This window comes from Gouania willdenowi, chromosome 18, assembly GCF_900634775.1.
Source record: "Gouania willdenowi chromosome 18, fGouWil2.1, whole genome shotgun sequence".
Taxonomy (NCBI): Eukaryota; Metazoa; Chordata; class Actinopteri; order Blenniiformes; family Gobiesocidae; genus Gouania; species Gouania willdenowi.
Window position 1 is genome coordinate 24,119,139 of NC_041061.1, and position 27,691 is coordinate 24,146,829.

The window sequence follows — 27,691 nt, forward strand, 5'->3', positions numbered from 1 at the left end:
TCTTTCATTTTCCCCATAAACCTCCAATGGTGACTCTTATTGTCAGACTGGGGAGGCTTGAGAATGTGATGTATTGCTTTACAACTCTGGCATATTCCACAAGAGAGATCCCAATGGCCGTAACTGAAAGCAAATGTGAATTCCCAATGAATCCATGGTTTAAGTGTTCCCATGGCCCATGGGAGGTGACGTTCAGCAAGGAAATACGTGTGATCTCATATAACTTCAGCTGCAACTCGTAATGCTAAAGTAGGCATCCGTTGGGTTTTATAGTTTACAATAAAACCAAGCATACCAGCTGAGACTATTCCCAATTTTCCAAAATAGCCTGTAGAGACGACATAATGTGAGGATGTCAGTGTTTAATGCAAATGCACCACACTTGGTTTGGATTTGGAGGTTGCGCAAAGGCTCTGTTTGTACACATGATGCAATGAATGTTGACCGTGTTGGTGGTCTGATCTCATAACGTGATTTTATCTTCAGTTTAGCTCAATTTTCTCAGAACCTTTGTGATTTCTAGTGAACTGGTCCACCGCTTTAAATAGAACTAGTATTGGTGGATATTACATAGGCAGAAGCACCAAAATGTTGAGTCCTTTAGATTTGCAATTGAAAGCTTTACTTTAGTTATCATTGGACTGAATGGACATGTTATTTGGTTCTGGAACTGGACCAGTCACTCTGGAAATACTTACTATGGATATGACCTTTTCAATCCAATAGGAATATAAAACATTAAGTTAACAATAACATAAGTAAAACCAAATTTTGTCATTTAAAGTGCAAAAAGTGCCATTCTGCAAATAGAACGCAAAAGATATGAGACTGACAATTAATTCCAGTCTAAAAAAAAATGTCATCATCATGACATTCTTCAAAAAATATTCCCATCTGTGCATGAACTTTACATAAAATACTAGAGATGTCCTGATACAACTTTTCCACTTCCGATATGATACCGATACTGCAGCCTTGCGTATCAGCCGATACTGATATTGATCCGATGTGATGTTAGCACGAATCATACATACTTTTATTACTTAGTTTGTAGTGTGGAATGTTATAATGATGTCACTCAAACAGAGAACAATAGTCAGCAAAAGTAGGTATGAGGAAAAACTGACCCTATTTATTATTAACCAATTGGTTACATACATGTTAACCTTCAACATAAGATCTGCAGTATTCTACAACTGAATAAAATAAATAAAAAATAAATTACAAGACCAGCACTAACGTTAAGGTGCATTCACCTATAGATAGATGGAGAAATGGAGCGGAAAATTTTATCAGAGCGCTTATATCGGGGATTTTAGATGCAGTCCGATAAAATCTGATATTCGTTTTCTGGCTGATATCGGACCGATATCCAATATCAATATCAGACCGAGACACCCCTATAAAATACATATGCGTAGCCCAGATTTAAGATATGGGACATATTCTTTTTTTTTTAACAATATAAGCACTTCTACATTTTCTGGCAGCAAATGAGACCTTTGGACTACGTCTCCTGAAGTTGAAATGACACACTCTACAATCGACTATAGATGTTGTGACAATATGATATCACAATCAATTAAAGGTGTAGTCCACGACTTTGAGATCCCTCTCTCCCCCTCCCTCCCCGCTGCTCTCTTGCCCTGCCTCCAAACTTTCCAAAGTCCCTCCCTCAGAGGAGCTAACAAGCTAACGTTAGTCTGACAGCAACATTATAGTAATACAACATGCACTGTTAAAAGCATATTACTGCAACGCTTCTTTCTCAATGTTCACCCACCTCAGCAACAGCAGCAGCAACACAGTGTCACTTAAAGCAGCCCACACGGAGGCTGCTGAGCGCACATGAACAACACATGCACTACAGAGTTCTAGTGTAACAATTACAAATCAAACATGACGTAAATCAAGCAGCAGTAATTACCTTTCAAGCAGAAAAGTCACCAATTCCATGTTCTACTCCTCCACAGCATACACTGTAAAAAAGATGGCGCTACAGCCCCGGGAAAAGGGGCGGGGCCTGTGAGCTACAGCTGTCAGACAGTCCATCAAACACAATCCTGGCTCTGATTGGTTCTTTTTGCTGGTTACAGTGCAATCTGGCAATCTGCCAAAGGCAGCAGGAGCAGCAGGGGGGACTTTTATAAGAGTTGCAGACTGCACCTTTAAAGCATGATATACTATTTATGTGATTTCAGTCTTCTTCAACCCATTTATCTTGTTCAGATCACAGTGTAGTCTGGAGCCAGAGTTTATTCCACCTTATGTCACAGGGCTGCTTAAAACACATAGCAAGATAATATTAGGAGCTATTAGTTTGTAAGTATTTCAAGCAATAACTCTTTTTGTAACATTTCCATGGGCGCTGAAGGAAAAGTCATAAAATAATTGCTTTAGGATTGAAATGTACTGTCATGAGCTTCATCCATCATAACTGATCAGGCACTAAAAGCCAAAAAAGAAGCCATTAGATGATCCCACTTCACTGTATTTTTCTAGAATAAATAGACCTTCCAGGTGTAGGCCTCAGCATATGAATGAAATAATAAACCTTTCTACTTACAAGAGTATTTGCTCTCATCGGGATATAGGGGATCTGGTACCAATAAATCCAAGAATGAGAGAAGTGTTTTATGTCAGAGGGGCTTTTATTTTGTTAAGTGTGTTTTACATTCACATTGGCCTGGTTCCGGACCAGAAAACTGATTTAAAAAAAAAAAAAAAAAAAAAAAAAAAAGGGAATAAAATGTATTTGCCTAAAATGTACACAGGTTGTGCATATAACAATCAACTGTTTTCAGTCATGATACTTTAGCACCATTATTAGCAACAATGTATGTCTCTATCTTTCTGTCACCAATATTTATGGCAACCGTCAAGCAACATTTACTGTATTTTCAACCCTAAGCAGACACAATCCTACATACACAATTACAAAAGTGACAACAGTTAAAGCACGCAACACAATCTAGCAAAATAAACATTCTTGAAATGCCACAAACATGAGGTCTGAGCTGTCTTTGGATATGGCAGTAGCAGGGATGGGGTCAGTTATAATTGTAATCGGTAATTAATTACAATAATGTAATTATAATTGAAATTTTAATTGAAAAAAATGGTTGCTGTTGTAATCGTAATTGAATCGTAATCGAGTTCAGATAGTTTTATCTTTGTAATTGGAATTCAAACTGTCATTTACAATGTAATTAAATGCAAAACTGGGGAACCATGTTATAGTTCTATGGTTTACACACAGGCCTATGTAGTAAGCTATTATATGATTCATATTAAGTTAACCTGTGAGTTCTCTCAAGGATCATTGTACCATATAAAAAAATAAATTGAAATCTAGGAGTATACTGACAGAAAAAAGGCTCAGACGCCCACACCAAAAATAATAATATCAATATTTTCATTGATTAGGAAGGCCTAATGAGGTAACCAAGAGATGAGAAACAAATTAGATGGTAGATGATATTTTTAGTGTATTTTACAGCTGATTTAAGCTGTAAAATAGGGGGAAAATAACAAATTTAATTGTAATTAAAAAAATAATTGACCCCAACCCTGGGCAGTAGTGTTGCGAGTAGTGATGCTCTAGCTTGAATTTCTAGAGGCATTTGGGACATTACTATGCACATTTTCCTCTCACAGTATGCACTCAAGTTCTAACTATCTTCAGTCAGAAATGTACAGAATGTAAGTCAATCCCTGAGAAAAGGCAGCTGAAACACATTAATAGGGCTGTGGTTCCACCTTCCTTTTAGACTTCTTTTTTTTGGGTCTTTTTTTCCACCGTCTTTTGCCAAGATGGTTTGTGAACAAGTTGTTGTATCTCTCATCCTCTTCCTGTTCCGCCTTCGCATCCTTGTACCAGGGGCCCCACACGCCCCCGTTGTACTGAGGATTAGAGCGAAGGTCTTTAGAGGGGTATCGTACCGGCACCGCTGTCTTGTTGAACTGCGCTAACCTCATTAGCATCTTCTTCACTATGTGAGGATAGCGCTGAGATAAGTCCACCCTCTCGTAAGGATCGGCGGTGATATTGAAGAGCCAGAGGGACTTCCCTCTGTCCCATCTGACACGTTCATTATGCCAACGAGTTGTCAGTCTCTGGTTGGTGAAGGTCTGCGGCGGCACCCAGTCACTGTAGCCAGGAACACCAGTCAGGAGCTTCCAGTGGCCCACACGTATCGCAGCCTGGATGGCTGTGTTCCACAAGCCATACCCAGCTTTCCATGAGCCATTTTTGGCTTTGATGTAAATGGGATCGATATTGTGAAGAATGTCTTGACGAGGTGATGGGAGACCTTCACTAATGGCCTCCCAAACGTCATACCCATCAAGGTTTAGATCTTCGTCTATAGTTCCTTCCCCTAAAGTCACCAGTGTAGGGAACCAGTCTGTAATATGGACTAAAGATCGACATTTTGTCCCTTTATTCATTAATAGCGGACTGTGAACAAAGCCCACAGCCTTAATGCCCCCCTCCCAATAGGTGGCTTTGCTTCCTCTCAGGGGCCAGTTGCTACCTCCAGCTAAGGGCTGGCCTCCATTGTCTGAAGAGTACACTATAACAGTGTTATCATAGTAGCCATAGCGTTTCAATGCCACAGTAAGGTTATGGATGGCTTCATCCAGGCAAGAAACCATGGCAGCATATTTCCTACGATGTGGGTTGGGGATGCCCTTATAGCGCTCCAGGTAACGAGCGGGAACTTGCAGCGGGGAATGAACTGCCTGATAAGCTAAGTAAAGAAACAAAGGCTGTCTGCGTGGGTTGTGATTGGCTAAGATATTGATGGCCTTTCGGGTATACATCACAGTAGAGTACAAGCCCCGGTCCTGTTCCCAAGCAGCCTCTTCGCCTTCATACAGGTCGTAGCCGCACATTCCGGGCCCTTCACATTTGTAGTGACTGTAGTAATCGCCGCTTCCCAACAGGGAGCCAAAGAAAGTGTCAAAGCCACGTTGTGTGGGAAGGCAGCCACGCTTGTAGAAACCCAAGTGCCACTTCCCCACCATGTGGGTGGAGTAGCCCGCTTGCTTCAGTTTCTGGGGCAGTGTGACGTTTTCCAAGGGGAGGCAGTTAGGCTGCGTGGCACGTATGATGGAATGTTGAAGGCCCGTATGGATTTGATACCTTTAAAAGAAGGAGAAAAGACCCCATTAGAAATAGATTAGCCATAAACAAAGTGTGTACATAATCAGAGTTGTCAGCCTTTTATAATAGTTGAGGTTTTAGGATAAATGGTGACTGAAGTTAGAGGAAAACTGTGTTGATGTAACCATTAGTGGAGTGTTTATTTACTTTCATTTTCCATTAAATCCCAAACTCCTGCAGGGAAACCGTACAGTAACCTCACAAGCACAGTAAAAGTCTTACACCATGTCCTTTATTGCCTTGCTTGCACACTATTTGAAAACTACAGCCAAAGTTTGGTTTTTATTATTTACAGTTAAATGCCAATTCAGAAACACTAATATTTAGAGAGGAATAAAGTAAACAAACAAACTGCTAGTCTCCTACGAATATACATTTGTTGGGATAATTCAATATTTCATCACACAAATAAAATCTCTATTTTCTTCCAGAATAGTCTTTTTGTTGGTTTAGTTATCTTGCCAGAGATTCAAAACGTAAGGCGAACCACAGGTGCAAGGAAAGTTGATGATAGTTATTGCACAATGCGATATATTTTTAGGTTGACAAATTGTTTTATCATGATTTTATTTGGTGTCAGTCATTTATCATTAATACCCTCTGTAAGAAATAACAATTCATTATTTTAATACTGCACCACAACGTATTTCCTGCGTTTTTGTGTGTGACAGACTGATGAACATGTCTAGTGTTCTGGTCATTTAGGCAAATACGGAACAAACAGACTTCCATTTTGGCTCAGTACGGGATGCACCATTTAATGGCCAAATAAGGAACGATTCCGTATTTTAAATTAAAGATAAACTCTTGGCCGAATACTGAATATCGAATGCGGTTGTTAAGTTTTTCACTATTTTTTTAATAGCGCATAAATAGCCTAGAATACATTTTTAGACATGTTTTTTTAAGAAAGTAAATGTTTATTGAATATTCTGACATTTTTTAAATATCCCAGTAGCCTTTGCTTTTCAAAAAAGCAAAACAAAGTTTTTTTTAATTTATATTAGCCCTTCAAATAAAACAAAACATGCATTCCAAAAAAAACTTAAGTGCATTAAAGGAGTGGTATGATGAAAAAAAATCACTTTATAATGGTTTTGCTACAGTGATATACATCCCTTTAGCCTCGTTCAGAGGGACAAAGTTGAAAAAGTTCTGTTTCCTCCCTTGTTGTTCCACATATTGTAAAAAGTCAGCTTTAAACGGGACAGCTGGATTTTGCCCACGTTGGCAGGTGACGTCACCTAACACGCCTCCTAGAATGTGAGCTCCTCCCTCTCCAACTATCTAACAGCTAAAACAATACTGTGGTTTAATATAGAATATATATTATACTTTATTGCCATATATGTAAATACAAACTGCACTACTGGACGCCCAAACTGCACTACTTTTTCTGCCGGCGATCGTGTTGGGAGTCACTGCTTGGAGCCACGGACCCATTGTTTACACACATCAGCTGTTAGCACTCCATGCTAATGCTACACCAGCCTATGCAGCGAGACCCGGTGTAGTGTAGGGAGGAAACGATGGGACCCGACATCGCTTGTGATATTTACGGATTTGTGGCTCACAGTGCTAGGTAAGCGGAAAGGAGAGAGTCTGGCTGTGTCTGTGTGTGGAAAGGAGGATCTGCTGCTGGTCTGCTCCTGCTGCAACATGCACACACATTTCCGACTCAAAATCACTGCACGTTGTTTGATTGCGTCATTGCGTCACACGCCACTATTCGGCCTTGCTTTTAACTCAATAAACCGAAGGGCGTATGTGGCTTTTTTTGCAATATTCAGCCACCGAATATTTGGTGCATACCTATTTGAAGCTCGCAATCAAGCTAATGCTAAAGCTAGCACAGCAAAGAGCCAGTCAGTGGGCCGCTGTTAGTTTATGAGTAGTAAAAAGAGCAAAGCTACGATGAGGAAAATAGCATTGGACATGAAGAAAAACATGCCATTAATGTACAAGTAACTGCAATAAGTCTGAGAACAACTAACCTTTTCTATCATCTCCCTCAACCTTGTAATTTGTAAAATCAAAATACTGCTTTGCACTTCATTTATGGCAAATAGCTCAAAACAGGCCTGCAGCGTAACCTGTTGCACACCTTTAGTGTGTTTTTAATATATGAAAAATGAAAGAGTAAAGAAACTGATATAATTTAGTAGTTTGGACAGCCATGTTCTAAAAAACTTTTTATTTATATTTGAGATAACTACCTCATGTGCAGTTAAAACAACACATTTGTACTGTTTCACAGTTGTTCAATGTTTTACAATAAAATAAGATTGAAACATTTAAGGTGTATGCTGTCGGATTGGCAAGTCGGGCTCTTGTGTGGATACTTTTACAGCAACCATGAATAAAGTCCAGTTATGAACAAGAAAATTACCCACGCAACAACTTCAAGGCTGTTTAGCCCTTTTTAAAATCTGTTTTATGCTAGTTAGCATTCTTAATAATATGACTTGTAGTTCATTGACAGTCAGTCTAATACACAGCCAAGACACAGCCTAAAAAAGTGATTTGTGTCCTTAATCTTTCAAGCACTCTAACATTCCTCTGATTTCAGTGCATGTGGGTTGATGATGTTCTGTTCAAGTAATCAGCTTTGGCTTAGGTTGTGTCTCTTTAGATGGTCTGTGTGTTATCAAACTTCCTTCCAGTTTTTGTTCCTTGAATTAGCCCATGCAGAGACGTTCACCTTAAACGCCCATGTTACGCGAAATCAACTTTTCTGTGCTTTAAACATCATAAAAGTTCTATTAGGGCTTCATACACATGCCTAAAGTGGTTTTTCATTGATTCCCTCAATCGTTAGTTAGAGGGTGATTTGTTCCTTTCTTACTGCAGAGTGAGCTCAAACACCTCACTCCAATTTGATGACACATTCCCACTTTGATGACGAATTTGATGCAGTACGAGCTGGAGAAGCCACGCCTCCTCCCCTACGTCACCGTGCAGGGAGGAGGAAGTCAGTGTCCCGTATAGACACACCCACTCATGAATATGCATAACTAGGCCGCAAATCAGCCTGTTTGATTAGAGTTGCTTATAAAGTGACTTTTCAGAGGCTAAAACTCTGGAAAACAGGTGAGTTTGGGAAAATAAACCTCAAATACTATGTTTTTAGAGCTCTTGGAACAAATGGAGATGGGTGAAAAATAACATGACATGGGACCTTTAATATGTCTTCTATGTACTTGCTTCCAACTTAATTCATTAAACGCAGTAAGCAGCCACAATTTTGTCATGTCTGAAAGATTTATTGGCTCCAAAAAAAGTTGTTCTGTCAGGAATTTGAAAGCAGCTCTTTGAAGATGAACACATGAGCTCTTGTTTAATGTCCCTTTGACTCTTCAGCAAGTCAACCAGTAGACCTTTTGACCCACGTTGAGGTTTGACTGTGACCAGGGAGCAGTAAGAATACCTTTCGGGATCAAGTTTCCCAAATTGTGGATTCAGTGAAAAGAATACACAATGCTTTGGTATAACTTCAATCCCTATGGACAAGACAGAACTACCACAGCATTGAGCAGTGCTCCATGAAGGCAGCGATTCACACACTGAAACTCCCACCAACACAATGAAAAGAGAACCTACCAAAAGCTTTACACACAGAATGCACTTTTAGATTGTGTTTTAGTCTTTTATTACCTTTTTATGGACTTCATGTTCATAATATTATTTGATCAAGTCAGGAAGTCCTGTTTAACATTACTTAACATTACTATTTTTCACATTTTTCTGTTGTAAAGGTGTGCTCAATGCAAGCGTCAAAATCATGCAAGGTTTTACACGAGATCTGTCTGTGTTTAAGTTGCTACATATTAGGTCACCCGTTCTACAGTGGAAAATTGCATGAGGTGCAATCTTTGTCATATAGCTATTTCTTTAAGGTGATAAACTCTGTCATATTGTCACCCGTTTACAGGGAAACTTGTATGTAAATGCATGATATTGTCCAAAAACATGTATTTCAGAGTAGATTCCTTGTCATATCACAATTTCTGCTTGATTTTGTTAAAAAATATAGCCATTTCTATTTTACTAAGGGGTCTATTCTACTGTCTGGTTTTAAGCGCTTTTTTGCGCGCCTGCAGTTACGTACTTCTCTCCTAAACATATTCTCTGGTCCAGGTTCCTGATACGCCCACCATGCACAAGGAGCCAAAAAGCACGTAGTCTGTGAATGAAGGTGGGCTGAAGGAAAGGAGGTGGTGATGTCATTTTTTTGGGCTGTCTAAAAATCACGGAGCATGGAGTTTTCCCAATGCTTGTAAATGTCATTGAAATCCGTGAAAATGATGAAGTTCACTTTTAATGTGAAACGCCTTCATTAATAAACAATATAACAGGTTGATTTGATCAGATCATTGATCAGATTATTGCAGTGTGACTGAAGATCAGCTGCATTCTTCTGTCTGAGTCGTAGTTAAAATCTCTCTCCTTGATCATCATCATCATCATCATCATCATCATCATTATCGCTGTAAAGCGTGACCGAGTTAGATGTGCTGGAGATATGAGGAAATAGCGCGGCCTCAGAGCGTCCTGGTTTATTACAGAGGGATGTTTGCAGTGAAACAGAACTACTGGCTTCCATAATACGCAGTTTTAAATATAAGTAGTTTAAAGCAACCTTATTGAATTATTGTATAGTATGAAAATAGTTGAATCATTGTGACCAACGTGGACAGAAGTCTGTGTCTGTCAGAGATTTAATTAATCGTGCAGCAGCAGCTGAGTGATCACAGGTTTAGTGAGTTAAAAGCAAGGCCGAAAAGTAACGTGTGAAGCAATGACGCAATCAAACAACGTGCAGTGATTTTGAGTCGGAAAAGTGTGTGCGCGTTGCTGCAGAAACAGAGCAGCAGGAGCAGCTCCTCCTTTCCGCACACAAACACATCCAGACTCTCTCCTTACCGCTCCCAGTCACCGCGTAAAGGTTGGAAGCCGTCCAATTCCACAACCGAGTCCGCTGTTAGCGCTGTGAGCCACGAATCCGTGAATATCACAAGCGATGTCGGGTCTCCCTGCATAGGCTGGTGTAGCATTAGCACGGTGTGCTAACAGCTGATGTGTATAAACAATGGGTCCATGGCTCCAAGCAGTGACTCCCAACATGATCGGCAGCAGAAAAACTAGTGCAGTTTGCATTTACATATATGGCAATAAAGTATAATATATATTCTATATTAAACCACAGTATTGTTTTAGCTGTTGGATAGTTGGAGAGGGAGGATCTCACGTTCTAGGAGGCGTGTTAGGTGACGTCAACTGCCAACGTGGGTAAAATCCAACTCGTCTGTTTGGAGCTGACTTTTTAATAAATGTGGAATAACATGGGAGGGAGGAAACATAACTTTTTCAACTTTGTCCCTCTGAATGAGGCTGAAGAGATGTATATCACTGTAGCAAAACCATTATAAAATGATTTTTTTTCATCATACCCCTCCTTTAATGCACTTTAGTTTTTTTTGGAATGCATGTTTTGTTTTATTTGAAGGGCTAATATAAATGAAAAACTGTTGTGCTTTTTTCTTTTAAAAGCAAAGGCTACTGGGATATTTAAAAAATGTCAGAATATTCAATAAACATTTAGTTGTTTAAAAAACATGCCTAAAAATGTATTCTAGGCTGAAGAAAATAGTGAAAAACCTAACAACCGCATTTGATATTCGGTATTCGGCCACAAATTTTCATTTCGGTGCATCCATAATAATTTCTGTCTTTTTTCCGCAATCATTAAAATTCTGAGGCCCTCGGGACCATCAGGCATAGGCCCTCAAACAAAATCTTTTCATGGTTCAATGGTAATCAACATGTCTGTTACAATTTGACCCTTTTAGACAAACCACACAGCTTTTAACAGGCTAAAAGGTTCCAGCTATGTAATGAGAATGTCATGCTAAGTGCATACTGTGATCCATCTAACAATCATTCAACACTGGTTGAGGACCGTGAAGTATCCCTGTGTTGTGTCTGGTTGACACATGAGGTGTGGTTTAAAGAGAAACGGGGACATGATTTTAGAGTCTTTGACGTGTCCAAAGGACATTTCAAACCATAAAGTATTTATGAGGCCTTAAAATAATGTCAGCAGTAACTATTGCCCTCTGGAGATCTTCACTCCTTCCTCGGCATCCCTCCACATGTTAACTGTGAGTGATTAATAGGTTCTTTAAAAACTAAACGGGGATGAATGAGCAGCCACAGGAGGCCAAAAGGTTAACCTGACCAAACACACGCAGACGGATAATCACTCACTCTCATATCTTATCAGAACTTGTACCCAGGTGCAGGCCAATCTTAATCTAACTGTGGTTTATTTTTACAACAACTGAGGCAGAAAGCCAACAAATCACACACATCATTAAATTTTCAGCCATCGTTCGTGTCCCACCAGACAACTGCATAGCCCAGCCAGTGAAGTTTATAGGTTCTCCATTAAGTCAGTGGTTCTCAACTTTTTCAGCCCGCGACCCCCAAAATAAAGGTGCCAGAGACCGGGAACCCCACTGTACCTGAAAGTGGTTGAACACAGACATGAACATTGAGGAACAGTCATGTGAAGACAGGGTCATCTATAAGGGGAAATAAAGGGGGGAGCTTTTTGGGGTCCATCCATAAAGTCAGCAAAATGATTGTCCATTGTTCTATGAATCTGTGATAACCACATTTATTTATTTATCTGAATAATATCCACTGTTATCCAGGAATAGTCATCTTAAAGATGTAAATTCTTGTTTTAATCAGAAATAAAATGGGTTCAAAAGTCACCAAAATTAGTGGAAAAGGTGGTGAAATGGGATTTTAAAACCCACAAAAATTGATTAAAAGTTGCAAATTAGCGATTAGATTAGATTAGATTGGTTTATTTGAACACATGAACAAACATGGCTAAAAAAAAGCCAGAATTAGCCAGAAGGCTATTTTTCATCTGTAGTCCCCTGGCCAAGATGTAAAAAGGCATTAAAATACAAGCATGACAATACATTTACAAGTCAATAACAACAATAACAGTACCTTACAATATTAAAACACAAAAAACATGTGTTCAAAAGGCTACGTTGAGTGGTCAAAAACAGACTGAAAAAGTGGTGAAAAATGTTCAAAGTGTCAATACTGGAACAATTGGTTTAAACTGACTAATAATGGGTATGCCAATTCATGAATGTGGTTAAATTTGCCAAAATAAGCATTAAATATGTTGAAAAGAGGTTAAAAGTGACAATAATGGGTCAACAACATATGCAACATCAGGTGGGAAAAGTAATGGAAAGGGATTAAAAGTTCCAAAAATGTCTTCAAAGTGGAAAACATTTGCAGAAAAGGCTTTGAAATTTGATGAAGTGTCAGAAATGGGAGTAATTTACCAAAAATGCATTAAAAGGAGAGAAAATGATGAAATTAGGTTAAAATATGGTAAGTTTGGTGTAGTTGCAGAAAAAGGGTAAAAATAAGCAAAAATGGGCTCAAAATAGTTTCTTGAATGCATCTCGCAACCCCCTCCCAGTGTCTTGTGACCCAAGGGTTGAAAACCACTGCATTAAGTAACTGCTGCCTGCATAGCCGAAGCTTTAGCCTGTGTTTCTTTTCCACGTCCTCCAGAAGTATGGTTCTAATAAGCAGCCGTGACCAGGCATTGGAGTGGTTCATCTTACTTAACTCTTTCCCTCAGCCTCTGTTAACTCACTCCCATCCATATCTCTAGCCCTTTGTTGGCCTTTTCGCACATACTGTACATGCAAATCTTCAATAAACCAACAAAAAAAATCTTTCAAACTATTTGTAATACATGTTTTATATTGTGTAATAAAGTAATTTACTATAGCTACCACAAACTCCAACATGCCAATGAATCAATCAAGGTTTTCGGCCCTGGCTAGAGTTCCGTATACGTTTCACAAGGTCACAGCTGGATTCAGTCACACCTTCAATGAATGAATATCCATTTTCACCCTGTAACGTGACATTTGCAACACCTGTTGTAAAAAAAAAGGAGGGCCCGCAGTTTTTGATTCCTGCTTGTTCATGGGACATATCTCACTTCATGATGAGAAACCAAAGAAAGAACTAAGTTGAGCAGCTTAAGAACATTGACTGCAGCTTGAACACCTGTTGCCCATTTACTAAAATATGAGAGCCATCTGTGTGGTTTCTGAAATGTTAAACCGTCATTGTTACACACAATGTCACTAAGGGTATGTCGGAATAATCTAAAGGGTGTATAGATGCTTTAGACATAGACAACATTCCCAGAAAAAAAACCATACTGGCTTTGGAAATATGATGTACATTAATGTATAATAAATCTCCATTGAGCCAGAAGATTTTCATTTCAATACATGCTTTTGGAATACGGAGCCTACAGTTTGTAATTTGGGGATGTTCCATAGAAGCTTGTCTACATCTTTAGCACGTCACTTCTTCCAATTTGGGAGATCAGTCATTGGGCCAAGAAAACTGAAGAAGAAGAAAAGCTCTGATGTAAAGCAGCTAAACCATTTCAGTGCATTTGAAAGAAAAAAAAAACAACAACCCATGTCGATTCTATGTAAGTTCTCTGAATGGACAGCAGGAAACGTTTTTCCTGGCTCTTGTTGAAAGCAGATAAGAGTTCTTCAAACACGGCTGCTTGTTGGAACCATGGTTAGCAAAACCAAGCAATTGCTGCTTTTTAGCTAGCAGCTTTGAAGCTTAAAGGCAAGATTCAAAGCAGAGTCGGCATGTACTTTAAACAGTTTTCCCCCAATCATCCCCACAGTAAAAAAAAAAAAAATGAAGCGTATAAGGAAAACAATTGCTGGTTGTGTCTCTGGTTAGCGACCGTTACCGTGTGCCACTGGCCTTGCACTCAGACTAAGCTCAAGCTCCAATTTTCTGTTTCAAAATGTTTCCGAATTCTGTTTCAGTGTTTAACCATTCCCGTGTCATTTCCGCATCAATTTACACTTTTCTGTTTTGTTTCCATTTCATTGGCTTTCTCCAATCAGATGTCATTACTAGCTGTTTAACTTCCCAAAATGGTGCAAAACATGCTGAATACGATTAAAGAAGTTAGCTATGGTTATTGATTTCATATTAGTGCTGAACAACGGACTGAGATCTCGATATTGTTACTTTTTACTAAAGTTGTAACACATTAGGACATACATTTACGGTGGTATATTGTATGTAAATGTGTGATATTATCTCAAAACACGTCAGTGAGGGTTTAGTCAATATCATATAGCCATTTCCATTTCAGGGGGTGAACTCCATAATATTGTGTCAAAATACTTCATATACAGTACCTCTGCAAGAATTGTCATTTTTGTATCTTTGCCCACCTTTTACTTGGAAAATTTTTGTATAAATGTGTGACATTGTCCCGAAACATGAATGTGAGAGTATATTTCCCTGTCTTATTGATATTTAAATTCGATTCTGTTTAAAAAGAAAAATAAATTTTAAAAATGAAAATGATTAAATAATGGGTCCCCATAGGATTCTACATTGGCTTAATAATGTACCACTTTCAACAAACAAGATGAAGTTATTGCCAGGAGTGTTTTAATTTTAATCTTATTTAAATTAATATCAAATAATACTGATTGACAAAGAAGATAAGGATGTTTCCATGTCAGTTCATTGATAGATAACTTACCGAACTCTGACAAAACTCTACACAAACAGAGGTCTGCAGGTTGGGGATATTACCTTATTGAAAATATGTTCCTGGTTCAAAACTAATGGAAGAGCTTACACACCATCATCATTTCCTATTTAAAAAAAAACACATTTACAAGCACAGTCTTTGTCTGTACATTGACCACATGGCTCCTGCTCATTAACCCCTATCTGATAGTGAAAGTTAAATAATTAAATAAACAAATAATATATATATTTTTTTCTTTAGATGTTCAAGAAAAAGTTGAACTGGTGAAGTTGGAGTTCTAATTTGGTGTTAACAAATGTCATAAATCTTTAGTCGTCAACTACCGGTAATAATCGCGTCTCTAAACTTGGGTATGATCTGTTTTGGAACTTCTCAAGTGTCTCCTGGAGATTAATACCAGAACAATGGTAGGGTTCATTGAAGTAACAGCCAGTGGCCATGCTCACTTGACTGCATTATCCCAAAGAAGCCCATACGTGGAATAATTCCCTGTCTCGTCTTTCAGTCTGGCAGCTTTGAAGATCTTCTTTCCAACAGTTGAAGACATCTACGATTATTTGCTTTCTTAAAGTGGTTTGATTACAATCCTGGAACACTTTTCTACAGATACCTTCGAGTTATTAAATTATTCAAAAGCAACAATTCATATTTTTCAAAACCTTTACAGAATAGCTTGTACCTACAATAAAGACATATTGCAAGTGATGACAGTTTTATCGTCAACATGCTGTAAGGATGATGACATAATACTATAAATTTTCCGTAGGAGACATTTTTCAAGGCACTCGTCGTACTTATGTTGGCTGATCCCCGGCAGTAGAATGCAATGGTTTTCCCACGGATCGTTTCCCATGTTCCTCTGAGTGATTATTAGTACAACTCCTATCTAATTTACGAGTGTTATTACAGCTAAAGTGAAAAATTTAGGCAGAGACTCTTCCAGGGATTTGAATTGGACTCTTTCCAAAATCCTGGAAATTTCTGTAGATGTGATAATAAGATGCATGCTGTACAGTCAGATTTGAAGTGAAACATATAACCATGTGACAGTTGAAATAAATATCCAACGCTACTCTTCTCAAACCCCGGTTGTTACTGTAACCCGTCTAAAAAGCCTGTAAACACCAAATCAGGCATACCTGAAGCATCTCTTTGACTGAGTCTGACATTTGTCTTGACAAGTCTATGCGAGTGTGCCAGAGAGTGTTTGAATAACTTTGCTGTTAGAGTGTTTAGTGAGGAGAAGGCTGAAAGAGAGAGCTCAGGTTTTACTGTAAACATGCATGCAGATGCTCTTTGTTCTTCCCCACACTCAACCTCATGCATACTTCTCCGCAAGCATTCAGGACTATGAGCCTGGATACATCATTGAACCTCTGTACCTGGAGGTACGTATCTCACGCTCATTATTTACTCAGAACTAAGCCTGCCAAGGAATATTAAGCCAGCATGTCTCTAGCTTTTCTTTCTGCTCCATAATGGGGCTGATGAAGGGAAGTCCTGCAGAGTCCATGCACAAGGAAGGGACCGCTGTTGTGGAACAATCTTTGACATCCGTGCCTTCAAATATCTGAAGAAGTTCATCTGTGCTATCTGAATTAAAATTTTCACTGAATTTATTTAGCATTGAAATTCAGCGGGGGAAAAAAATCAACTGGAAAATTCGGCTGCAAAAGTGCCAAGAATGAAATCTGTGGAACCAAGACAAGGGATGAGTACCGACTTCAGTACTTTTATAGGTACCGTCCTAAAGTACATAGAGCTGGGTTTTAATTTGTGCATTAAAAAAATAAAATAAAATAAAATACGTAGTTGGAGTTAACGTTTTTCTAGTTGAAGTAATTTGTGAATGTGATTTTACAATACTGTTAAATTGAAAATTTTAGATTTTATCAATGAGCAAGTAAACACATGCAAAAGTACCGAAAATTGGTAACAATAAGTGGCGATACCAATTCCCAGGTACCGGTTATCGGTTCAAATGTGAAAAGATGCTTCATGGGTTAGTTGTGTTTGTCTCTGCACGGCCATGATGTCCACTTTGGTAAGTGCATTTACTCGTTGTCTGCCTTCGTACAAAGGTGTCACATGACCAATTATGTGGGCTGTCCATCAAAGTCAAAGCCAAAAGCAGCACAATAAAAGTCAGATGTTGGGCTGCTGGCTGCTAATAAAAGTGTCTGAGTGGTATTTAGCACCAAGGCCTTTGTCTCAAAATGATCCTTCTGATTCGACTTTATTGAGAAATATCACCATTATGAGAAAAAAAACTGATACATTTTGGCTCATATTTCCAAGCCGGAGTGCCAGATGTAAATATAGCATACACACATATACTGTAATATACACATTATATTGTAGTTCTGCACCTTTCAGACTAAATTCCTATACGGTAGTGACTAATATTCCATCATATGTGGCCTTGAAGGAATTGTGTTAAATTGGACTAATACTTCATCTTACATGGGTGTTTTCTAATGATTCATGGTAATAAGCATGATATTTCTGATTCAGAGAAGATGACCAAATCTAATCTGGGGGTTCTAATTTTCTTTCATCAATTAATCATACTGTTAATTACTGAAAGTTGATAGGAATGTCTCGATACAACTTTTTCATTTTCGATAAGATACCGATATTGCAGACTTGCGTATCGGCCGATACAATAATGACCCGATATCAGCATGAATCACACATACTTTTATTACTTTTTTTTTTCTTTAATAAAGAAATAATAATTACCTTTTTTGTAGTGTGGAATGTTAGAAAAGGTTTGATCAAGTGATGTTACTCATACAGAGAACAATAGTCAGCAATAGTAGGTATGAGAAAAACTGACCCATTTATTATTAACCAATTGGTTACATACATTTGAACCTTCAACATAATATCTACAGTATTCTACAGATGATTAAAATAAATTAAAAAAATTAATAAAAACAAAATTTAATCAGAAATTCAGAAATTTGAATACCATATCCGATATTTGTTTTCACGCTGATATCGAACTGATATCCGATATCGGATTGGGATACCCCTAATAGTTGATGCCCCATAACATACCAAAAACGCTCAATAGGGATTGATTATGTGAAATCTTCCTCAGAAGTCAAAATGGTCCGCCCACATATTTCGTAGCTCGAGATTTTGCGCTATACAGACCTTTTCCAAAAAATTAGAATATCATGGAAAAGCTGTTTAATTTCCACAATTCCAGTTAAAGTTAAACTTTCATAGATTATACATTCAGGGCCCACAATTTAAACAATTTCAAGTATTTATTTGTTAATTTTTACATAATTTGGGCTTCCAGCTCATAAAATCCACGAAAACAGGAATTCAAAAAATTAGAATACTGTGAAGAAATCACCATTTACTTTTCATTTTTTGCAGAAAAAAAAGGAGAAGAAGGACTGGACTATTGGCCAGTGGTCCAAGGTCCTCTTTTCCGATGAAAAGGAACAGAACCCAAGCTGCTTGAGGTCCAGTGTGAAATATCTACGGTCAGTCATGATTTGGGGTGCAAAGTTCTCTTCTGTTCCTCACCCGTCTTCCTCCAAACCCTTAAAACCTTGATTCCCAAAAGAAAGACACACTTTACTTTCATCAGAAAAGAGGACCTTGGACCACTGGCCAACAGTCCAGTCCTTCTTCTGCTCTTTTTTTCTGCACAAACTAAGAAGTAAATGGTGATTTCTTCACAGTATTCAAATTTTTTGAAATCCTGTTTTTGTGGATTTTATGAGCTGGAAGCCCAAATTATGTAAAAAAATTTACAAATAAATACTTGAAATTGTGGGCCCTGATTCTATAATCTATGAAAGTTAACTTTTTGAATGGAATTATGGAAATTAAACAACTTTTTCATGATATTCTAATTTTTTGGAAAGGGTCTGTATATGTTTGTTTATGTCTTCCAAACACTTGCTACATATTTAACCACCCTTTATAAGGGGAAATTGTGGTAATATTCTTTCAAAACATGTACTGTAGGTGATGGTAACCATGCCATCTAAATATTACCATTTCAGGAAGTTAATTCCATTGGAAATCCAAATCGGGGGAACTACGAAGCTAATGCTCTCATGAGTCAAAACCAAGGTTACAGGCGTTAGCCAAAGCGGAAATGTCTGAAGCAGGTCAAAAAGACATCATTGGGTGGTGTTCCATGCAACAGCTCTACTGTAGGTTAAAATAAAGCAGACTGGAAACTTCCATTGTAACCCTGCAAACTAAAGGACCTGATGTGAAGTTAGTGGTAATGGCAGCTTCCTTGGATCAGCCTGCTGTCATTGCACTAGGGCTGCACAATTTTGACAAAAAAAACCTAATTGCAATTTTTCTGGCAGTTGTTGCGATTTCAATTCAATTTACAATTTTTAAAAATATTTTATACATTTAAATGCATATGCGTTTCATTTTATTTTTCAGCAAAATCTTTTTAGGGCCCTAGTGTAGTTGTTAGCGCACACTGAGACTCGCTGTCGCGTATACAAGCTTTTGTCCTGTAACCATCTCTGATTGGCCAGAAGCCCAGGAAGGCGGATCTCGGCAGTTCTGATTGGTGAACATATATATCGCTCAAATGATGCAAACAGAAACTCCAGCATCGGAGGTTACGTTATCGCAGTAATAGAGATGTAACGATTCACTCAACTCCCGATACGATGCGATTCACGATACTGGGTTCACGATACGATTCTCTCACGATTTATTTTACAAAATGTGACTGTAGACAAATGATCACTGAAAAATATTCCTTTATTTTTTTTGTGAAAAAAAACTAGAAAATACTGTACTATTTTCGTTTTATTTTTCATTGTCAAAAAAATCCCGTATTCAAAACAATGCAATTTAACTAAAAATAAATCTTGAATGAAATAAAGAAAAGGAATAATACAAATGAAGAAGCCTATTAATTTAAATTCTGGTTTTATTGTAAACAATGCAAAACTGCATAATAGTTCTTTTTCTTTTTAAAAGTGCAACTGAAAATGTATTTTGTGCCTTAACAATTGGACTTTTAAAAAAAAAAAATAGTAATTTCATTGTATTTACATCAAATATTTATTTGGACCAGCAGAGGGCGCTGGTAACCCAGTGGTCGGTTAGCATGCAGAGATTCTAGCAGTGAAGCAGAGATGCTATGCTAGCAGACAGAGCTAAAAGAAAAACGTGACTTTTACAGATATTCACATAATATTACAGATATTCTTTCGGTGTTTAAGGGGTAAGGAATCATTTATGAATATGTTTAAGAGAAGAAGGCGGCCAGAAAGAGAGGAGTAGCAGATTCCGCCCGTCGCCTATATTTCTGGACAAGAGAAAAAGTACTGCGATTCAATTTTCAGAGAATCGATATGAATCGTGATACCTATGAATGGATTTTTAACTGCCTTACGATTAATCGTTACATCCCTACGCAGTAATGAAAACCTCAATACCAATGCGATTAAGGTTGATCGTTCAGCCTTATATTGCACTCATTCATATCTCGCAGAGAAGATCCTCAAATGCTACGACAAGCATTGGAACCATTATGTCTGACTTTAGCGTCAGCATCAGCTCTATTTTCATCCTGTTGAATGTTGTCTTCTAAACCTTCTCCTTTGAGGTTTGTTTCACTACAAAGACTTTCTAATCAATATCAGATAGTTTCTGGATCTGCTTTTTTTTCCTTTTTTTTCTGCAACAAAAATTTCAATGACAATTCGCAATTAAAGCACAAACACAACAGAGCTAAAAATACATCACTCAATAATCAACAACATATTTTCCCAAATATCTACTACCTGAAAAAACTCTTCATGGAATAGTTTATTATCCACTGCTTAAAGAAAGGCTGCTACTGCACCAATAAAAGCAAAAATGCAGGAACAACAGAGCCGAATGGAAATAAAACTTTTAAATCCAACCTGAAGGGTAATAAAAACTCAGTTAAAACCTCAGGCTTTAAACTCTAAATTCTCCTTTAAAGACGATATAATTAGAATCTGGAAACCTGAGCAAAGGTTAAAGGATTTGCTTATAGCGTTTATTTCTGATAAAATAACTGAACTGTTAGCACTGGTTAGCATTTTAGCATTAAAAGGCCTGTGTCTATTTTAGTAAATATCCCATTTAAAAGGGGAATAGAACCATGTTTTCTGACCTTTGGTGAGCAACGACACGTGAATGTTTTATGTCCTAGAACATATCAGAAAAATTACAAACTATATGCTTGAAGCAAAAATAAATTAACCACTGCCATCTACTGACATGTCCTTTGGCATGCATCACTACATAAGCCAGATACATTAAAGCCAAGCTACACCTGATTAATTACAGTAATCATGGTAATAACACATATTTACACCAAGTAGGTACATTTGGATGGATTGGCACAACACTCCTGATGATTTTAAATAAAACGTTATTTTTGTGGTACAGGGGACTAATGATTGTTACACCTAAGAGAGGGGGAAATAAAAGGGTAAAGGAGTTAGGGAGGACAGGAAACTTACTGTACATAGTTAGATCAGACCAAAGGTTTGTTTGACTTTTAAAAGGCACTAAACATTGACTTTGAGACAAATTGAAATGTATCGTGTGATTTTCTTGCAATAAATTGATTATCGTAAAAACTCTGTATCATGATAATATCAGTGTGGTGAACCATGTAGCATTTATCATATCATGAGGTTTAAAGTGCGGACCAAAATACGGAAGTTGTTCTGGTAGCTGGAGAGGTTCCAGGGCACTTCTTGAGCACTGCTGAGGTTCCCTTGAGCAAGGCACCGAACCCCAACACTGCTCCAGGGACTACAGATTAAAAATAGCCTGGGATCTTGGGGGCGTCTGGGGGGTTGCTCGGCCGTGGGGGGGTGGCCTGGGGCTCCCTGGCCCCCACTCTTTCTGCTGGCCTGGCTGCATCTGCGGGCCCGGGGCAGTTCCTGGGTTTGCGGTAGCGGTTTTTTGCACATACACTGGTCTACGATGCACTGGCACGCCTTGGGATGTGGGATAAAACTCATACTGGGCTTAACTTTAGACACGTTAATCCCAAATACCTGCTTTAGGTACTACCACTCACTCATTCCCCCTGTCCACAGCCACCACCATTATAGCTAAGCGTCACACTTGTCACTATACTGGCTTGATTACACAACATAATAAGCACAATATATTCTACAACTTCACATCTCACCCTCACTGTAAAACAATCTATTCTTCCCCACCCTTTCTATTTCCTACCTTGAGTCTCTCCTCCCTGCTCCCTTTCCCCTACCCCTCCCCCTCCCTCTCCCTCTCCACTTAGGTGTAACACTGCTCTCCCTTTTTATATCCTCCCTCTAATAAAAGATTTCTTACCCTTCCTTAGGGAGGGCTGGTGATGGTCAGAATTAAGCAATAAAATAAATCAATTTATTTTATTGCAATAACAAAACATGCATTGCTGTCTCAAAATGATTGCACTTCTTGTAGTGTTGACCTTTGACAGCATGTGCAGAGAAAAAAAAAATAGCCCTTAGGCTAATTCTGGCATATTTACAGAAATGTATATTAAAGCTGATATCCAGAGTTTCTGATTAATCTATGTTATGTATGATTCTTTTTAAATGTGAAAAAATACCTAACTCGTCTTGTATTATGGTCTATTGTTGATGGTCATTCATATACATCAATGTATATACTGTAAGTCCTGCCTTCATCCTATAGACCCCTTTACAAATGAAAACGAGCGCGTGATCGCCCAGCCAATAGGCTTCGACTTCCTGTAGCAGAGACTGTCAATCAAAGCGAATGCGGAACAAGCAAACAGGTAAATATGATTTTGGCTCTTACCTTACCCATAGACCTATATCAATGCCACCCGATGCAACCTTGTTATGTTGCGCGATGCGCGTGCAGAAAAGTAGAGGCATGGCTTCTGGTAGATTGGCAGAGGCAGTGGGAGGAAGTGAAGCTGTTTAGGGCGGGACATCGAGACGTTTCTCAGAAACTCCGGATATCAGCTTTAATATGCACTGTCCCCATAATAAATAAATACAATTTTAAAAAGACTATGTTTTGCCCTTGAAGATTTATTTTTTCGTCGGTCGACATAGAACAAACTTATCTTCTTTGCTGGCTTGTGACTCAAGCGTTTCGGTCATAAAGCACAAAAGCATAAAAATGAAACTGAAAGCTTTTGATAGGGTAAACTTTAAAGGAGATAGGGTGATCAAACATGCACGTTAAAGGAGAATCTGTTAAACTCAAGAAAAAACATTTTGCACCAGAGCTTTAAAATTGTCCCATTTAGCTCAAACTTACAGGAAAAACATTTATCATGATGTAAACCCGCATATACATGTAGTTAAATTCTGGAATCTGCAACAATGAAAATGATAATGGTAAAACCCTCTAGTTACTATATTAAGACCATTTTTGGACAATATTTAAAAAACTTTGACTCTGGAGTAATAATAGTCAAAGGCAAAATGAACAACACCTATTCAGACCCAATGACCTGCAGAATAGAGTTCAGAAGAGCCTGTTAACACATATAGTAAAAAATAAGAAATATATAACACATTTCTATGCATCCATTTAAGGGATGCATAGAAATTAATCTATGAATACACTACATAGTGTTTACGGTGTTGATAAAAACAAACATTACATTTCAAACATTTCCCTTTCTTTTTGGAGTAAATGATGTTCGATTTATTTATCTATGAGGCCTACAATTTTGTCTAATAAAATAATTATTGTGGGTAGCAGCTTTAAGAAAAAAAAAAGAGGGTACACTAGACAGAGTTTGCCATTTCTGGGTTAATTAAAGATGGGGATTTGAGGACAATTTTTTTTAACAACCTATAGCCTTTATTTCCAAAAGGAAATATAGGCTTAAATAGAACCAATGTTCTATTTAATTTGACTGTATAAATAAATGATGCATCAAAATTCCTGCCACCAAAAATTTTCTGTCGAAAATGGCCCAAAAGTGCATTTTTGGTTTTCGACCAAAACACTTTTCTCACTGAAAAAAGCTGACCAAAACTGGATGTTGTAAAGACGCGAGCAAACAGTGCGGTCGTTGCGCGTGCTTGTCTAAATATGGGCCAACTTGTCCACGGACTATTGAATGGGGATGAAGTTTAAAGGTCCCATGTTTTCCAGAGTTTTAGCCTCTGAAAAGTCACTTTTTGAGCAACTCTACACAAACAGTCTGATTTGCGGCCTACTTATGCATATTCATGAGTGGGCGTGTCTATAGACGGGACACTGACTTCCTCCTCCGCGCACGGTGACGTAGGGCCAGCGGACGGCCCGCCCTCCTCTCACCCACTCCGTAGCCGAGCACATGCTGCTTTATAAACACGAGGCAGAGCGTGGGGGCGGGGCGTTCGCCGGGTACACACATAGACTGTAGAAAATACGTACATAGCACTGTGCGAAGGACGCTGAAATGCTCACCTTTATGGGCGTGTCTGTTTACATGTCAATCACGGCAGAGAGCTTCCTGGAGGCGCGGCTTCTCCAGCTCAGTGCTGCGTCAAATTCATGCATGACTGTGCGGACTGTGTCATCAGTTGTGGTAAAGTGACACTGTGACTAGAGAAACTTCTTGCAATGTCATGGATGTTTGATGTATTTTGAAAAATAAAAGGATGGATATTCCCTACAACTGGAAAACACAAGCCGGGATCCTCTGCTGATCGACGCTACACTGCAGAGCGGATCACTGAACATCTGTACGACCAGCTGGAACAGAGTAGACAGCTTTGACGTTGAGTAATGTAATGGTTCTCGTCAACAGCCAATGATGATCTTCTCATACGGCCAAATGTTAAACAGATGACACCAATCAGTTAATCTATGAGAATTTTGGTTTTGTTCCACTATTGGTAGATCATTAGAGCTTAAAAGAAGAAATCTTTTTAGAAATGGAAAGATGTACAGTCTTTAAATGGGAAAATTGGTTTAAATGTGTATGTGGGACTGGTTCTACAATGAACTGGCAATCTGTCCTGGTTGGACCCTGACCTCCAACAGGATAAGCATGTATGAAGACATCAGGATGAGTAACAGTGAGTTAATACATATATGGTACTAATCTAATCTAATGCAAAGCAAGCCTTAAACACACGTGTCAAACTCAAGGCCCGGGGGCCAAATCCTCCCCTTTAGGGCAGTGGTTCTCAAACTTTTTTTGGCCCAAGTATCCCCTTTCTCTTATTTCTGAATCCATGTACCCCCTTTGTCCGACGAGAACATTCTAATCAAGATCATTTCTATCATAATTTTGTGTATTTTGTTGTTGTTTGTTCTTTTTATTATTCAGTATTATTCAACTTTTCTCTTATTTTGTGTGTTTTTGTTGTCGTTTTGTGAGTTGCTGGTAATATTTAGTATGATTATCGTTTTTAACTAAAATATTAACATTTTAAAACCCTCATGTTTTTATTCTTTCTTTTTTAAATTTTACTCTCTCTCAAGTAACCCCTGCAGTGCCATTGTGCCATCAAGTTTGGCCCGCAGTAGAAAGCTAAAAAAAAGTCAGAGAAACCATGAATCATTGTGTAAATAACCAACTAATTCAGTTGTGGATATATCAGCTAGATATCCCCAAAATAATACACAAATTCAATGCAACGCAACAATAAAAGCAGGACTCACACATTTCCCCCACGCTTATATCACATGATGGAATTCATTTTTTTTCTTCTCATATTATTGAAATAACAATTTTTCCCAAATAATGCAATTTTCTTCAGACTTGCACAAAATATGACCAAATTATGTAAAAAGAAAAGAAAAATCTAATATATTGAAAGTGAAGATCCTGCAGGGACTAAAATCTGTCACTTATTGCTTTGACATTATCAGTGCCGTCATGTTTTATAATTATATGTGGAAGTGCAAACTCGAGCACAATAATAGTTAAATTACTAATTTTCCCATCTAAAACCTGCAGCCCACTTAAGATGAAGTGTTCCGTATTTGGTCCCTGAACTGAACTGAGTTTGACACCCCTGGGTTGGAGACTAGACCCATGCAGCAGAGGTGACAGGTAACAAAGTACAAATACTTTGTTACTGTGCTGAAGTAGTTTTTTTGGTATCTATACTTTACTTGAGTATTTCTTTTTTTGCCGACTTTTTACTTTTACTCCTTACTTTTTTAACAAATATCTGTACTTTCGACTCCTTACATTTGAAAAATGAGCTTGTTACTTTTAAGACCTTCGAAGATGACGTCACGACGTAAAAAGACGCAAACCAACAACCGCGAAGCTGAAAGAGAAGCTTGAAACAATTTGTTTACGAAGTGTAATAGCCCCCGGAACTATGGGAACGTTTTCTGGAATTTTCTGCATAAGCGTAATGTGCCTGTGTTTTTACACGTGTCAGGATAGCCGATAGGTCTAAGGCGTCTGACTCAAGAATTCTTCCTTCCGCTGCCATGGGTTCAAATCCCGCTTTTGTCAAATATATTTTTTCATTTTAACATATTTAACACGGCAAATCCCACCTTTAAAAATACATATACAAAAGAAAAATAAACATTTTAGGGTATTTCCTGGGTTAGAGTTAAAATAAAAGGGTTAGCGGGGTAGCTAAAGATAAATATGAGCTAAAATAAAACTGACGGAACTTTAAGTTACGTGGTGCACCTATCACGTGACCTAATAAGGCCAATGAGGGGCGCTGCGTATGAATAGAATGGTAGTCTATGCGTTTCAATCAGTGCTAAATTCTCCAGGTGCTCAGAAAAGGTCACAGATTTAATTTATTTCCATGTACCAGTTTTCTACAAGTTCTTAAAAAATGTTAAACTCAAAAGCTGCCCTGGATTTTATTGAGAATTTGCACTTATTTTTTTTTTTTTTTTTGACACATTTTTATTTACAAATTGTATTTAAATACAATTTGTAAATAAAATATGAGTGCTAAATTCTCCAGGTGTTAACAGATATAACTTGTTTCCATGCACCAGTATTCTAAAAGTTCTTTAAAAAAAACTAAAAAAAAACCCTGTCTTATTATTAAAGGGGCATTTTTTTTTTTATTTATTTTTTTTACTTTTACTGAAGTAAGGGATCAACTTCAATGCTTTTACTGGAGTAATTTTTAATTGAAGTATCTCTACTTTAACTGGAGTACTGAACACCCCTGCCATGCAGAGAGCAGAGCCTACCTGCCGGTCAGCAGCTGGCTCCTGGACGGGCTGCACAGCGGCTGGACGTAGTAGTTCTCCAGTTTGACCCCCTGCGCCGCCAGTCGGTCCAGGGTCGGGGTCTTGATCTCTGAGCCGTGATAGCCCACGTCTCGGAATCCCTGGTCGTCCACCAGGATGAAGACCATGTGCGGCTGAGAGCTCTGCTGTCCCAGGTCGTTCCCTCCGCCGCGCACCCCCACCGAGTCCCAGTTCTCCCACGACATCTGAACGCTCCACGTCTGGGAGATGATGAAGCTGAGGAACAGACCGAGAGGAACCCACAGGACCAACATGTCTGTGGCTGTGCGGGAGACTGAGGGACGGACGCACGGTGGTCAGTGGCGGTGACGGTGCACATTTTCAGGCCCAGCCTGTGGAAACGGACTTGGCATCATTTGTGTTTCAGCGTGTGGGAAAATGTCACAGTTGTTGAATCCACGCTGAAACAGAATCCATCGCACTGCCAGCTGCTGCTGCTGCTGCCGCACTTCCACGCTCACAGTGTGCGTGAGAACAGCTCCTCACGCACGGTCCAGTGTGTCAGTGGTGCTGGAGGTTCGCTCCACAGACGAGCAGCAGCTGGTCCGTCCACGTCCCAGCAGATGTCGTCCATCCTGTCAGTGAGAGGGGACACGGTGTGTGCGTGCGCGCGTGTGTATGTATGTGTGCGTGTCACA

General features: G+C 38.6%; 1 protein-coding gene across 1 annotated transcript; it reads right to left on the reverse strand.

Moving 5' to 3' along the window:
* Window positions 1-2,843: 2,843 nt before the first annotated feature.
* arsj (arylsulfatase family, member J) lies at window positions 2,844-27,691 on the reverse strand. Its single transcript, XM_028474494.1, has 2 exons — window positions 26,994-27,691; window positions 2,844-5,146 (listed from the first exon to the last, which is right to left on the reverse strand). The coding sequence occupies exons 1-2, from the start codon at window positions 27,305-27,307 to the stop codon at window positions 3,739-3,741; spliced, it is 1,722 nt and encodes a 573-aa protein (XP_028330295.1). The 5' UTR covers window positions 27,308-27,691; the 3' UTR covers window positions 2,844-3,738.